The sequence below is a fragment of the Pristis pectinata genome, chromosome 32 (genome assembly GCF_009764475.1).
Source record: "Pristis pectinata isolate sPriPec2 chromosome 32, sPriPec2.1.pri, whole genome shotgun sequence".
Classification (NCBI taxonomy): Eukaryota; Metazoa; Chordata; class Chondrichthyes; order Rhinopristiformes; family Pristidae; genus Pristis; species Pristis pectinata.
The window spans coordinates 6,616,394-6,630,827 of NC_067436.1; the positions used below are offsets into that span (position 1 = coordinate 6,616,394).

At 44.6% G+C, this 14,434-nt stretch overlaps 1 protein-coding gene across 3 annotated transcripts in view; it reads left to right on the forward strand.

Moving 5' to 3' along the window:
- Positions 1–5,477: 5,477 nt before the first annotated feature.
- Positions 5,478–14,434, forward strand: part of LOC127585216 (cytoplasmic polyadenylation element-binding protein 1-like) — a 50,059-nt gene continuing 41,102 nt past the window's right edge. The window contains exons 1-2 of one of the 3 annotated variants that reach the window (XM_052042480.1): positions 5,478–5,767; positions 7,685–7,868. In XM_052042480.1, coding sequence (XP_051898440.1) covers positions 5,753–5,767; positions 7,685–7,868 — 199 coding nt within the window. In that variant the 5' untranslated portion in view covers positions 5,478–5,752. Of the gene's footprint in view, positions 5,768–7,060; positions 7,157–7,684; positions 7,869–14,434 lie in introns of those variants that run through there. The other 2 variants (XM_052042481.1, XM_052042482.1) reach the window with 2 other exon arrangements.

A 14,434-nucleotide genomic window follows, 5' to 3' on the forward strand; every position in this document is an offset into this window, starting at 1 on the left:
CAAATCCAGCTCTCAAAAATTGCATTGTCATCACTGTAACATTATCTATGTAAGTCATTGTGAGACGTATTGGACAGGACACCAGGAGAAGTCTTCTGGTCCTCTTCCATCTGAGAGGATATGTGGGTGTCAGTTTGCCTTCTCATTGAAAGAGCAGAAAGACATTCCCTTATACTGTACTGGAATATTAATTCCATCAAGGAACCAAATCAGTGAATTCCTAGTGTGTGATTTCATCTTGATTTATCATATGTTCACGTACCTAGTTTTCCAACATTCCAACAAATCCCCGGAATGGAGTGATGCTTTCAATCCATTGCACACTTTCAAGCAGGTCAGTCCTGAAGCATCTTGGTTCCCAACAGTGCTGCATAGTGATTATGGGATGTTCTGGGTCTCAGATTAACCTGCACCATTGACTGTCTCAAAGAGAATTATTATAAGACCAGAGAAGGACACGTGACCATTCTAAACTGATCGCTGTGGTACAACCCAAACCCTCTGAACAAGCCATGGATCACAGTCAGCCCTAAGGAGTTGGCCACAATTATTAAGATAAGATCAGATCAGATATCTTTATTAGAACAACATATAGAACATAGAACCGTACAGCACAATACAGGCCCTTGGCCCACAATGTTGTGCCAACCTTTAAACCTCGCCTAAGACTATCTAACCCCTTCCTCCCACATATCCCTCTATTTTAAATTCCTCCAAATGCTTATTAGTCACATGTACATTGAAACACACAGTGAAATGCATCCTTTGCGTAGAGTGTTCTGGGGGCAGCCCGCAAGTGTCACCACGCTTCCGGTGCCAATGTAGTATGCCCACAACTTCCTAACCCGTACATCTTTGGAATGTGGGAGGAAACCGGAGCACCCAGAGGAAACCCACGCGGACACGGGGAGAACGTACAAACTCCTTACAGACAGCGGCGGGAATTGAACCCGGGTCGCTGGCGCGGTAATAGCGTTACGTTAACCACTACACTGCCGGGCCTGCCTGCAATTAATGTCCTGCCTATCATTTATCTGCACCTTAAAAGACATTTGTCTTCTTACTCTTTATTTTTAATGAAGGGTCCTCGATGCTTCTTTGCCCAGTGCTGTTCCTTGAGCTTACGCTGGGAACTGTAGCAGTGTGGGACACTGAAGACAGAAAGCTGGGATGCAGAATTAAAGTGACAATCAACTGGAAGCTCTGATCACCCTTGTGGACTGAACGGAGGGTCAATTTACAATAATGGAAAACAAATAAAACTGCAGACGCTGGAATCTGAAACAAAAACTGAAAATGCTGTAAGAACTCAGCCAGTCAAGCAGCATCTTTAGAAAGAGAAACCAGTTAATGGTCTGGGTCACGGAAAGTCCTGAGGAAGGGTTCCTGACCCAAACCATTAACTGGTTTCTCTTTCCACAGATGATCGGCTGAGTTCTTCCAGCACTTCTATTTCTGTTGTGGGTAATTTACAGTGGCCAATTAACCTGTACCTTTGAGATGTGGGAGGATACCGGAACACCAGGAGGAAATTCACACAGCCACAGAAAGAACTCTACACTGACAGCAACTGAGGTCAGGATTGAACCCGTGTCCCCGGAACTCTGAGGTAGCTGCACTAACTGCTGCACCACCCTGAAATTCCTTGCATATCCCTGGTGATCACATAAAAGAGGGATGCACTTGCAATAATTCTCCACAGATCTTGTTTATCCAGGATTGATAGATGGTGACTTTGGTCAAGGTCGAGACTAGAGCTATAGAATGAAACACTTGCATTTATATACTGCCTTTCACAACAATGCCTGAGAGGACTTTACAACAATGAATTATATTTTGTGTGGGCACTGTTGTAATGTAGGAGATATGCAGCTAAATTGATCACACTAAGTTCCAACAAACAGCACCGAGATAATGATCATAATGTTTGTAAGGAAAATGGAGGGTGCTGGAAATACTCAGCAGGTCAGGCAGCATCAATGGGGGAAGAAGCAGGGTCAACATTTTGGGTCAAGGACCCTTCATCAGAACTGGAAAAGTGAGTAGACAAACGTGTCTTAAGTTGCAGAGATGGGGAGGGGTGGGGAGAACAGGGGGAATGTCTCTGTCCAGACATGTTGTCCAGGAAACTGGCCAATGGAACAGAATGGTAGAGACAATTTGAATCATAACAATTTGAAACAAAAGCACAGTAACGTCTGTGCAAAAGGTGGGTTTACCTTAAACTGTTAAACTCAATATTGGGTTCAGAGCATTGTCATAGACCGAAGATGAGATGCTGATCCTCAAGGTGGTCCGTATATGGAACAAGCTGCTAGAAAAAGTACATTACTGCTAGAGGCAAGTACATTAACAAAATTTGTAGGACACTTGGACAGGATAGGAAAGATTAGGAGGGATGTGGGCCAGATGTGGGTAAATGTTTCTAGTTTAGATAGGTGGCTTGGTCGGCATGGACCAGTTGGGCCAAAGGGCCTTTTTCTGTGCTGTATGACTCTATGACTTACACTGGGAATGATTGTAGCAATATAGGAAGTTGAAGAGAGAGAGCTCAGAGTGGGACAGAGAATTAAAGTGACAGCCCACTGGATCTCAGGGTCACACCTGCAGATTGAATGGAAGGACGGAGGATTAAACTGACGGCCAATTAAAGTTAAAGTTAAGGCAGAACAATGGCACAGCTAGCAGAGCCACTACCTCACAGTGCCAAATTCAATCCCAATCTCGGGTGCTGTCTGTGTGGAGTTTGCATGTTCTCCCTTTGATTGTGCCGGTTTCTCTAGCTTTTGTCCAACAACCCAAAGACGTGTGGGTTGGTAGGTTAATTGGCCAGTGTAAATTACCCCTAGTGTGTAGGTGAGGGGTAGAATCTGGGGGGGGGGGGGGAAATGAGGAAAAAAATGTTTCCATGCTGTATCTCTCCATGACGCTGTGATACATATTGACCAGGTCAACTCTTCTGTTCTTTAGAATTGAACTGTGGGGTCTTTCCATGCACTTGACAAGGCAGTCAGTGCCTGGTCATCCTATAACAGCATTTCCAACTTTGCAACACTCTCACAGTAATGGAGGCAGAGAAAATGGCCATACATACCCCACCTCCACTGTCGTTGTATGTCAACGCACACACCACTGGGTTCACTGCTTTCTTGAATGGCAGCTTTTGCTTTGTATTGCCTCTTACTCTGGAAAACACATGTTACAGAAGTGATAATTGATAGCTATTCCAATTTAATTATTTGTTACTGGTGGTTGAATCCAACATAGTCATTATTCTTTGCTTGGTATAACTGTCTTGCCAATGCAGACTACGAGTGTCTATATTTCATTTATCTCATTGTCAAACCAGCAGATTAACCAAGGAAAGCTTAACCTCCTCTTGTGGATGTGCAGTGTTGGCAGGTATTTAAAATATACCATGCTTTTCCTCTTATGCTGAAATTCATTTTCTTGCCCTTGCATAGGGCAGATCAACTGTCAGCCTGGTCCATCATTACCCCTTCCTTTCTTCCCATTCCCCCCTCCCCATCTCCCCTCATATTCCCCATATTCCCATATCCCTACTCCCCTCCCCATACTCCTCTTTCTCCATATCCCCCCTCCATATCTACTCACGCCCATCTCCCGACACCATCTCCCTCCCCATATCCCCCATCTCCCCACTCCTCCATCTCCCTCCCCATTCCCCCATATCTCCCATTTCACCTCCCCACATCCACCATTCCCATAACTGTTCATCCCATCCCTATCTTCCCATCCTGCCACCCCCATACCCTCTCTCCCCCATTGCCTCTCTCCTTCACTGTTCCCCCTCTACATAAGATTTCTTTATTAGTCACATGTACATCGAAACACACAGTGAAATGCATCTTTTGCGTAGAGTGTTCTGGGGGCAGCCCGCAAGTGTCGCCACGCTTCCGGCGCCAACACAGCATGCTCACAACTTCCTAACCTGTACGTCTTTGGAATGTGGGAGGAAACCGGAGCACCCGGAGGAAACCCACAAAGACACGGGGAGAACGTACAAACTCCTTACAGACAGCGGTGGGAATTGAACCTGTGTCGCTGGCACTGGAAAGCGTTACGCTAACCGCTGCACTACGGTGCCTGCTTACCCCCTCCCCTATTGCCATATCCCCATTCCCCCCATCAGCTCATCCCCATCTTCTCATTCCCCCTCCCCATATGCACCCCACTCCCCATATCCCCCTCCCCACATCAGCATCCCCATCTTCTTTCCCCCTCACCATATCCCCCTCCTGCTCCCCATCTCCTTGTTCCCCATTCCTCCTCCCCATATCCCTTCATATTCCCATTCCCCCTCTCCAAAACCCCCCTGCCTCCCTCCCCATATCCCCTATCCATATCCCCCAATTTCCCTTCATATCCCCCTCCCCATATCTCCCACCCCCACTCCCCCTTCATATCCCCCGTCATATCCCCGCCTCCCTCCCCATATCCCCGTCATATCCCCGCCTCCCTCCCTATATCCCCGTCATATCCCTGCCTCCCTCCCCATATCCCCTATCCATATCCCCCAATTTCCCTTCATATCCCCCTCTCCCCATATCTCCCCCTCCCCATATCTCCCCCTTCCCCCTTCATATTCCCCATTCCATATGCTCCCATTCCATTATTGTATCAATTTCCCAATGTCTCCTCCATATTCCCAATACCAGCACCCGTAGTCCTTGTTATGTTGCCCCCTTCCCCCATATACCCACAGTACTCTCCTCAGTACCATGTCCGTACTCCCTCTGTACCCCTTCACCATGCTCAACACTCTTCCATTATGCTCCCCTCTATCCATCCCCATACTTCCCTGTACAACTGCACCATCATTCCCCTTGTGTCCCTCCCACATATTCCTCAACCTTCTCCCATGCTCCCCTAAAGCCTACCCCACAACCCCCTAATGCCCCATCCCATCTCCCTTCTCCAACCTCTCACTCTCCTTATGCCTTTCTCCATTTGTCTGTTACCCCATTGCACCATTCTCTTCCAACACGCCCCACCCATTCTTCCCCGAGTGGTCCCAAATCCTTTCCTCATACCTAACCATTTTCTACCCCCAATTCTTGCCTCCTTCCCATACTCCACTTGACCTATTACCTCCTCTGTAGTCCTCTTACCCCATCCTCATGTCCCCATGTTCCACAATTCCCCAACGATATCCCAGCCCTTATATTCCCCTGCACTTCCCTCCCATACTCCTTCTGCATATCCCATTTCTATATTCTCCCAAAACCTCCTTCTCTCCTACGCTCAATCCTCATGACCCCCTTACACTTGCTTCACATTGCATCCCAATCTCCCCCATCCCATGTTCTTGCTCCCCTTCCCCATGTGCCTCTGTACCCCTTCAGACCCCAAAGGCCCTTTTCCCATATATTCTGCCTTCCCACATCCCCTTCCTCCATTGCAAAATTTCCTGCCCCCCACCCCCTTTATTGCCCCAGCCTGCAGGCTGAGCCGCTGACCCTTCCCGGGGCAGTGGGAGGGAAGTCAGGCAGATTGCCAAAACCTAGTGTAGACAAGGAAGATCAGGTGTTTCCAATGTGCATCATCTGGCAACGGGCTGGGACGGAAAGCCACCAATGACATAAATAGGGGGCGTCGGGCGATGAGCGTTGTTGCAAAACGTCTTGATTTATTTTAAAGATTTATTTTCACCCCTAGTCACTGTGTTGCAATTTCATTTCATTTTTTTTTGCTTTGCGTGTGGCGGGTGCTCTGCTCGGTGAAGGTGACCATGGCTTTTTCGCTGGTAAGGAAAATTGTTACAAGGAGGAGAGGGAGGGAATGCGCCAAGAGTGCGTCACGACAGTAACAGGAGCTTGCACGACAGTCCGGCCGGAGGCTGCTGAAAGGGAGGAATATGACTGGCAACGGGAGCAAATAATTTTATAATAACTGCTTATTTTCTTGCTCTAATTCAACGCTGAGGTGGAGCTACAGTGCATCTTGCAAGCTATTTCCAACTTTCAGTGCACGGTTAAAAAGTGTCGCAATATTTTATTGTTTGCATGCATTATCATTTTGCTATCCACCTTGAATACGGTTTTTAATTCTTCCCCCCTCCCCCCCCATCCCAAATGCAGACTGGCGATGACCTACGGCGTTAGTATTGCTCCCCTTCTCTCCCGTGGGAGGTTGCATTAGCAACCCAGACGCGCCCCGAGACTGGCGAGAGCTTATTGCAATATTTCCGTGCCAATAACTATTGTACCTCTCTGCTGCTGAGCTTTGCAGTAGGCTGTCTAGATTTAACTTTCCAGCCTGCATGCTTTCATAGTCTCAAGTGAATAAGATCACAATTTAACGCCTGTGTATGGTTTATCAATATCGAATTATAGAAATGTCTTTATTTTCTAAAATTCATATTGCTAGCCAAACTGCAGTTTTTTGCAAATCGATGTATTAGAACTAGACTTAAAGGTGCCATGCACACGTGTGCATGAACTATATAGTGAAGGTATATGCAAGAAAAGGGCACTGCAGAAACCGAACATGACCCAGAATCGTCTGTGCTTCAGTAACTGGGAATGCATTACTGCAAAGAGAGGCAATGCTTTGCTCCACGGTTGGGCTGGCTGCCGGTTAGAAGCTGTTGCAGCAGCTGAGACCTGGCAGCCCGGCGGTGCATCCGCCCGCCTCCCTCCCCGGGACCGCTCGCTCCCGCCTGCACGTGGAGCGGGCGGAGAGGGGCGGCGCGCGCCCGGCCACGTGCGTTTGTTTACCAGCGGGCCACTGCAAACGCGGGAGGGGTAGGAAGGGTGGACGGGGCGGGGGACTACATCATTAAATATCCCACCATGTGGAGTGGTGGGGTGCTAGTAATGTTTAGGACGCTATTCACAAACTAAAAGGGGGAAATGGCCCTCTCTTTTTGTAATTATTGCCTCTTGTGGCGTCATTTCAAATCCGAGCACCCCCCTCCCCTCCAGTCGATTTGGAGGTCGGGAAGGGCGGGACAACGGTGGCGGATGGGGATTGGCTACCGGGGGGGTGATTGACAGCCGAACAGACGAACGCCTGTTGGGTGCGGGCGCGTGGGAGACTCGGTGGGTTTTGCCTCAGTCGGAGCCCGGGGCTGGGCGGCGCACGGTAACGGCGCAGGGCGGGGTTATCGTCCGAAAGCGGCCGAGCGACCACGGTAACGAGCCCGGCGAGGCGAATCTCGGTAGAGGGAGAGAGGCGGGGGTGCGAGAACCTTGAGGGGAGGGAGCGTCGAGCTGGAATGAGGCGCCCCCCCCTCCCCCGACCCTGAGGCGAGCGGCTGGAGCTCGACAGGCCGGCGCACTGCTAACGGGGTGGTGTCGAGGCCCTTGGACGCCTGTGTGTGTGGCGGGGGGGGGGGGGGTGGGGGCGGTGTCACGGCCACCCCTCCCCCTTTCCTCCTCTTCCCCCCCCCCCCGACCGGGTGGGTCGTGGGAACGCGCGCCTCCCGCCGGTGGGGCCGGGCAGTGCAGACCCCCTCCGCGCATGCGTACTCCGGCCTGCTCGGGTCTTCCCCCGAGACCTGGAGGGTTTGGTCGGCCTCCCAGCCCGGCTGGGCGCAGTGCCGTCTCTCGTACCGCCGAGTTTTCTTTACGTGACAGTTCTTGACGCTTACGGTAGAGGTATTGTAATCTGAACGTAAAATTGCAGAAGCTGGCTCTCTAACAACTTGCTCTCTTTTCAGAACGACGAGAGTGGCACGGGGCAGGACTGCTGGGATGTGCCCCGCTCCACAGACACCCCAGCCTTGTCCACCTGCAGTAATGCTGACATCTTCCGCAGAATAAACGCAATGCTAGACAACTCTCTGGACTTCTCAGGAGTCTGCACTACTCCAATCACCAAGGGTCGCAGGGAGAATGTGGGAGGTAATGCACTAGCAGGGAGACACTTTCTGCTTGGTTCAACATGTACTTTGGTGAAGAAGTGGAGTTTTTGTCATTGGCATATCTCTAGTTTGGATGCACTTGATTGAGATGTTGTTCTAGTGCATTATTTAATGTCATAAAGTGCTTTACTGGATTACCAGCATCTCCAGAGATGAGCAAAAGCTTGGTTGGAGGTAGGTTTTAAAGGGTGTCTGTTCAGTGAGGGGAATTTCAGCGCTGGGATCCTGTGCAGCTGAATGCACAGGCAGCAATGTTGGATGCTTGAAATTATGGATGAACCAGAAGCTGAAATGTGAGCACACATCTTTTGGGGTGGGGATGAGATGCCATGAAAGTATTGATAAAAGTGGAAGCCTTTGCCTTCTGGCCCAGAAACAAGGGTCACTTAGCACATGGATGTTAGTTAGACCACTTAATTTGGAACATGCACTTCTGATTGGATTTTGATGCTTTGTGGAACCTACAAGAGGTGGTGTTCTCATGCAGTAGGAATTGCTATGGTATTGTGGTAGGTGGAAGCTGGGAAAATTCTCTTTAATCTAAATGTCACTAATGACTTTTGCCCTTGCAATAGAATTGTAATGAAATAATATTAATTGCCATTAACTTGAATGTCTTTCTTGCTACCTCTGCTTAAGAACACTTGTATATATGTAACTTGTTCATAGGCTGTGACACTTTAAAACTATTTGGGCACTCCTGGTGTACTCATTCATAGGCATCTGATGGCTTGCTTAAAATTTATTGTCCATGAATTGCTTTTAACCTGTTGTTGTGACTGGATAGATGGTGGTAATGACTTTAACAGGTTTTTGAAAGTGCATGAATTTGGTTAAGTTAGAGGTGTAAATGAACTTTTGTTTCAGGTGTACACAAAATATTTGCATGCAAGTACTGTAAAGAATTAAGGTGAATACTGCCGTTTTATTGCAGGAGGATTTGAGTACAAGAGAAATCCTACTCTAATTATACAAGTTCTTGGTGAGACCATGTCTGGAATATTGTAGAAATCTCTTAAGAAAAGTGAAAGTTGGTGTGCAGTGAAGGCTCACTAGATTGATAGCTAGAATGAGATTTAAGGAGACTGGGCCAATATTTAGGAGCTTAAAATGAGGTGATGGCACTACACCTTGGTTTTTGCTGGGTGTGGAGAGGTTGATGTGGAGCTTGTTTCCATTGACTAATCTGTCTAGAATCTGGGTCAGCCTCAAGGTATTGGCCATTTGGGACACCTGAGAAATTTCCTTACCCAGGTTGCAATTCTTTTGAATTCTTTAACCCCAGTATATTCAGGACATCCAATATTTTCATGTTAGGAACTAAGGAAATTGAAATTAATGCAGGGAAATGTTGTTGAGGTGGAAGATCAATTGGATCTTATTGAATGACAGCAGGTACATGGGTCTGAATGGCCTGTTGCTCTCTGAAAATCAAAATTTCCCGGGTGTTTGCAGAACAATGACAATTTAGCTTGTCTTGTAGGGCTTCCAGATTACCTAATAACTTTCATTATTTCTTTTACATTAAATAACCTAATTGCCACTCTTGAGGTGGGATACTTTTATGGCTCTCCGGTCATTTATGAAACTTCTTACAAACATTGCAATATGACCCAAGGGTTCAAATTTGATTCATGAGCTAATTTGTGAAATGGACTATTACAGCACTTCATTTCTGATCTGTCCGTATCCTACTTTCACATTTCCCAGCAGTTACCTTTAATCCACAACAGCTTTAAATTGTATACTGGATCAGCAAGTCATCTGCACTTTCCTAGAGCAAATTTGGCATATTCAGTTGCATGTAATATGTTTGATTTTGTTTCAGTGAAACTTTTCCTGTATCTGAAGGAGGATCAAGAATTCTAAAAGTCTAGTCCACATCTTGATAGATGACATAGAAACAAGTAAATAGCCATTTAACTATTCCTGCAACTCAATCCTATACTCGTGCTGTAATAAATAAATAACATTTTTGTTTTCCCAGTAGCCTAACTGCCTTCACAAGGTGATCAAGATTGGGGAAAATTGTTTTCACTTTAAATTAAATGCACATGAAGGTCATCACCTGTTCTCTGAAGGCATATTAAGATTCTTATCCTGGTTTTTCTAATCCTTGGTGTTTCCCTTTAACCCTCTGTAATCTCCTCTGCTCCCCTCACCTATGATGTTTTTCTTGTGGATTTTTTCAATTACTGCATCTTTCAGCTGACAAGGCCCTGTGCTCTAGAATTGTCTCATATCATTTTGCCTCTAAGATGCTCCTTTTAATCCCCTCCCTGATCACTTTGATGTATCCAGGAACCTGATGTAAAATGAGTTTTTAAGAATAATTGCTGACTTGGTTAAACTTGAAGATTAAGATATTGGTGGTCAACACCTTGGGCATGTGGAAACCAGGGTCAGGATTTTATGATGTTTTGTGACCTAAAATTTTGCTTAAAATTGATACTTTAGTGATGTATCAAGGTCTTTTTGGTGAATGTTAATACACCTTTCTGCTAACATGCAAATGCAACATTAACATTTTGATGTTTTCAATGTTAGTTTTAACTGAGCATCAGTTATTGAGATAATTGCTGAAATCGAGCAAATGGCTGTTTTGAAGGTTCTGTGCTGCTGCTTGCAGTGCTGATCTAATTGCATCAGACCTTTGCAACATAAAGAACTATTGGTGTTTAAACTCAATGAGCTGCTTCTGCTTCATGTGCAATCTTGTACACATTTCTCTGGCTTTTGTTACATTTTTCCATAAATTGGTCTTGCTGTGGATTTTTGTGTATGGAAGCCCTAATAAGAGGTGTTATTGAGGGGTTCTGAGGAGCTAACAGACCTTCAAGAAAACTTTGCAATTAGCACCATTAACAATATTTTAAATTTGGTAAACTCATTTCATATCAAGAAACTTGCTTTTCTACTTGGTATGATCCAGAGGTTCATATTGAATCTAATTTAAATGTTGAGGGCTTTTGTTGAAACCTATTACTCAGTTTACCTTGGTAGAATAGTGGCACAACATGTAGTGCAGCTGTCTTGTGGCTCTAACTAAAATTCTAGCACTGCTATCTTGTGTTTGCACATTCTTCTTGTGTACATTTGGTTTTCCCCTTGGGTGTACCAGTCTCCAAAAGACTTGGTTAGATTAATCGGCTACTGTAAATTCTCCTTTCTGTAGGTGGAATTGGAGGGGGAAGTTTTAAAGGGCATGTGAGAATAGGTTGGAGGAAGTTAGATTGGGGTGGGATGGCTGAGCTGGAAAATCTTAATGGGCTGAATGGCCTCTTATGAAAATTGTTTCCATAATCAATGAAGCCGAGGCTTCATTTCTTGCATAAGGGTTCACAAATGTTGTACTGAATCAATTTACCCATGTCTGGTGCTACCTTGCAGCGTGTTTCACAAACTGATTATTCTTCCTCCAAATTTGAATAACAAGTTTTGCATGCACATTGTCTTGCTATTTTAGACTATTACTAGACATTGTAAATTTCCTGATTATTGTATTTTGGCTGTTTTACATCAAATTTAAGAAATTAGTACTGCTTTTGCTGCCTCGTCACTTCCCCAATTTATTTTTTGGGACTATAATTCCTATCAGTTTCAAATTAGTGCATCTTAAAATTGGTTGAGATATTTGAGCCACAATGTATTTTAAAATTGATTTGATTTTTAATGTTTAATTTTAAAATTGTTTGGTTATGCAGGTTTTGCCTGTGATTTGCTTTGGCAGCTTGATATTTGACTGCAAGGATCCTTTTAACTGATCCCTCAAAGCAGCTGATGCTGTAAAAAGAGAATCCCATGTCAGATTGTAACATCTTTATTGGTGGCCAGTGCTGTTTTGCAGCAGAGTGCATAAGATTGGGCCAGTATGTCAGAAGCTGGTGGATATGTCTGAAGCAGGCATGATTTCTTGCAGTATCTAATTTCAAATCTGAATAGATTGGTAGCTACATAATCAAGATTCCATTTTAAATGGCTGTAATATATTGAAGACTGACTTGTATACAGAGATGGGGTGGTGGTGAAATAAGCTATGTACTTGCTAGTTCATGTTAGATTGCTGTGCTTTCTTCCAAATGTATCTAGTTGTGTTTTAGAGGTGAGTAAATCCAAACTAGGAGTCTCTAACTCACTAATATTGAAAATGCAGTGGGAAAGGATTTTGCCACCATTTCCATAAGCAAGTGATACACTATTGGCAAGCTGAGGAAAATAGAACCATCTTCATACCATTACTGAGTGTTATTACCCAAGATTTTAGCTGAATGTTTACTCTCCTGGATCTTCACTTTTTTGAACATCCACTGACATTGGGATATTCAGATCAGTTTCTGCTTTCATTGGCACTCAGTAAAATAAAACTAACTGGTGAATAACCACAATATAGCTTTTGTATTTCAAAACAGCAGCAAGATGCATGGAGGTTGAGCAACTATTGGAAGGGATGAATCCATCCATTTTGTAAAGGTTTCACATGACTGAAGATGGCAGAAGTAGGATTGCTGGTGGAAAAATGCAGTTTTATATTTTTAAACTTTCATGATCCTGTATTTAATTTCATACTTGCCCTAAAATTTTAAAATTGAGTTTTATCTATGAATTTCTCAGCCCAGGCAGCTTGATAAATGTAATACCAGTGTTCACTTTAACTGACAGCAACTGATCTTGGATGAAGTACACTGGTACTCCAAGTTGGAAATTGTAATCTGGAGTTAAGTCAACATGAAATCTACTTCATTCTAACTCCACTTTGCATCAGAGTAGGGGCATTCTTTGTGACCTTTAAAATATTGAAGGGTAGTGACTAGAAGAGAATTGGCTTCAGTTTCTCATGCACCCAACCTGTATTTCTTCCTTGCACTTCCTGTGTGCTTGGAATTATTGGGGAAGGTTTTAATTCAGTTTCATGTATTATCCTTATGGTGAAGCGTTCAGCAAAATTTGAATGTTCTAGACTGACTTCACACTTGAGTGTTTCTGCTTCCAATTTTCTCACTTAAAGAAATCTTGCATTATTCAGTAGGGTAGATTTTGAATTGAACTTGACATTTCCTGTTTTCAGGTGATCTTTGCACTCAATCCATTTGGCTAGTACATTCAGTTAGTGTCCCCATGACTTTGATATGGAAAGAAAAAATGAGGTGATACCCTGACTGTTGTACAGGACTTGTAAAAGCATGCTATTGTAGCACAGACTTCAAATCTGCTTTGAGATAGAACTTGTGCATTGTCTGAGCAGTTCATTGGCAACTGTAGATGTTGCATTTTGAGCAGCAGACTCAAGTTTAGAGTGGCTTTGTCTAGAATACCATCAGAGATCCTTGAACATTTGAGTTGGGAGGAAAAAATGGAAATCAACTGATTTTGGCCTAACACCAAGAAAAATGCTATAATATAAAACAGTATTGAGCAAAGTTGGCATGGATCTATGAACAACCCTTTTCAATCTTTCTTGCCACCATATTGCACCTTGCCTCGAGTCTTGTACTAGATTGGAGCTAATCCACAAGATAATAAGAAACTATTCAATCTACATGTTCCCCCTGGAAAAGATGTCTGATTTGTCTTGGATCTGCTATATACAGATGGTATGTGTGCATTTGGAGCCTGAACATTCAAGTCATCAACTTGTTTACTGAAGCAGATGAGAATGAACATTGGATGTTTGGGCAACCTTTCATGCCTTGGGAGTCACTACAGTGAAGAAATTGTTGTTTTTGGGGTGGCAGATCAACCTTTTGCTGCTTAAGTATTTGAAAATGAAGATCTCAACCTGGAACACAACTGTCTGCCAGGTAGCAGTGATCCCTTCCTCCTGTACATGGGCTATCTACCAGAAGGCATCCAAAAGCACCTGAGGTTCTACCAATGCTACCTACAATTCTCCATGGGGGTAGAGGAGGGAGGGACTCCATATTTCAAGCTTGTCCCTGAAATAGAGGGTCTAATTACTTGACCAGCTCTGGGTGAGTTACTTTTGTATATCTGACAAGACTCCTGAGCACTAACATGGCTAAAGTACCCAGAAGGCAGGAGGTTTGAAGGATGTTCTCAAAGCCTCCTTGGAAAACATGCTATCCCCTCCAACTTGAATCCTGGTCCATTTTCCCTCAATGGTGAAGGGGCATTGGGTGGTAGGGAGACCTTTGCCTCTTTGCAGGGGAAGCATGCAGAAGCCCAGTAAATGGGGATGCACTACTTCATACAAGTTGTCCTATAAGAACCAACTCCACCTCTGGTAGTCAGGGTTCTACATAGGCCTTGTCAGTTTCCTTGGAACCCATAGAACTAGAATGAAGCAAGTCATCCTTGATGCCAGAGACTACCTTAATAGTCTATTATTGTACATGTTCCAAGTACTTCCTAACCAATTAGAAACTGTCAATTCAGATGGCACATTTGATTCCAGTACAATTTTTATGTAAACATGACAACCTTCAATAGTTAGAATTTGTTCTCTGTAAACCCATTCTCTTCTGGCATAACTGAGGGTTTTGTTACTAATTTTGATGCTGTTGTGCTTGATGGAAGAATGAATGATAT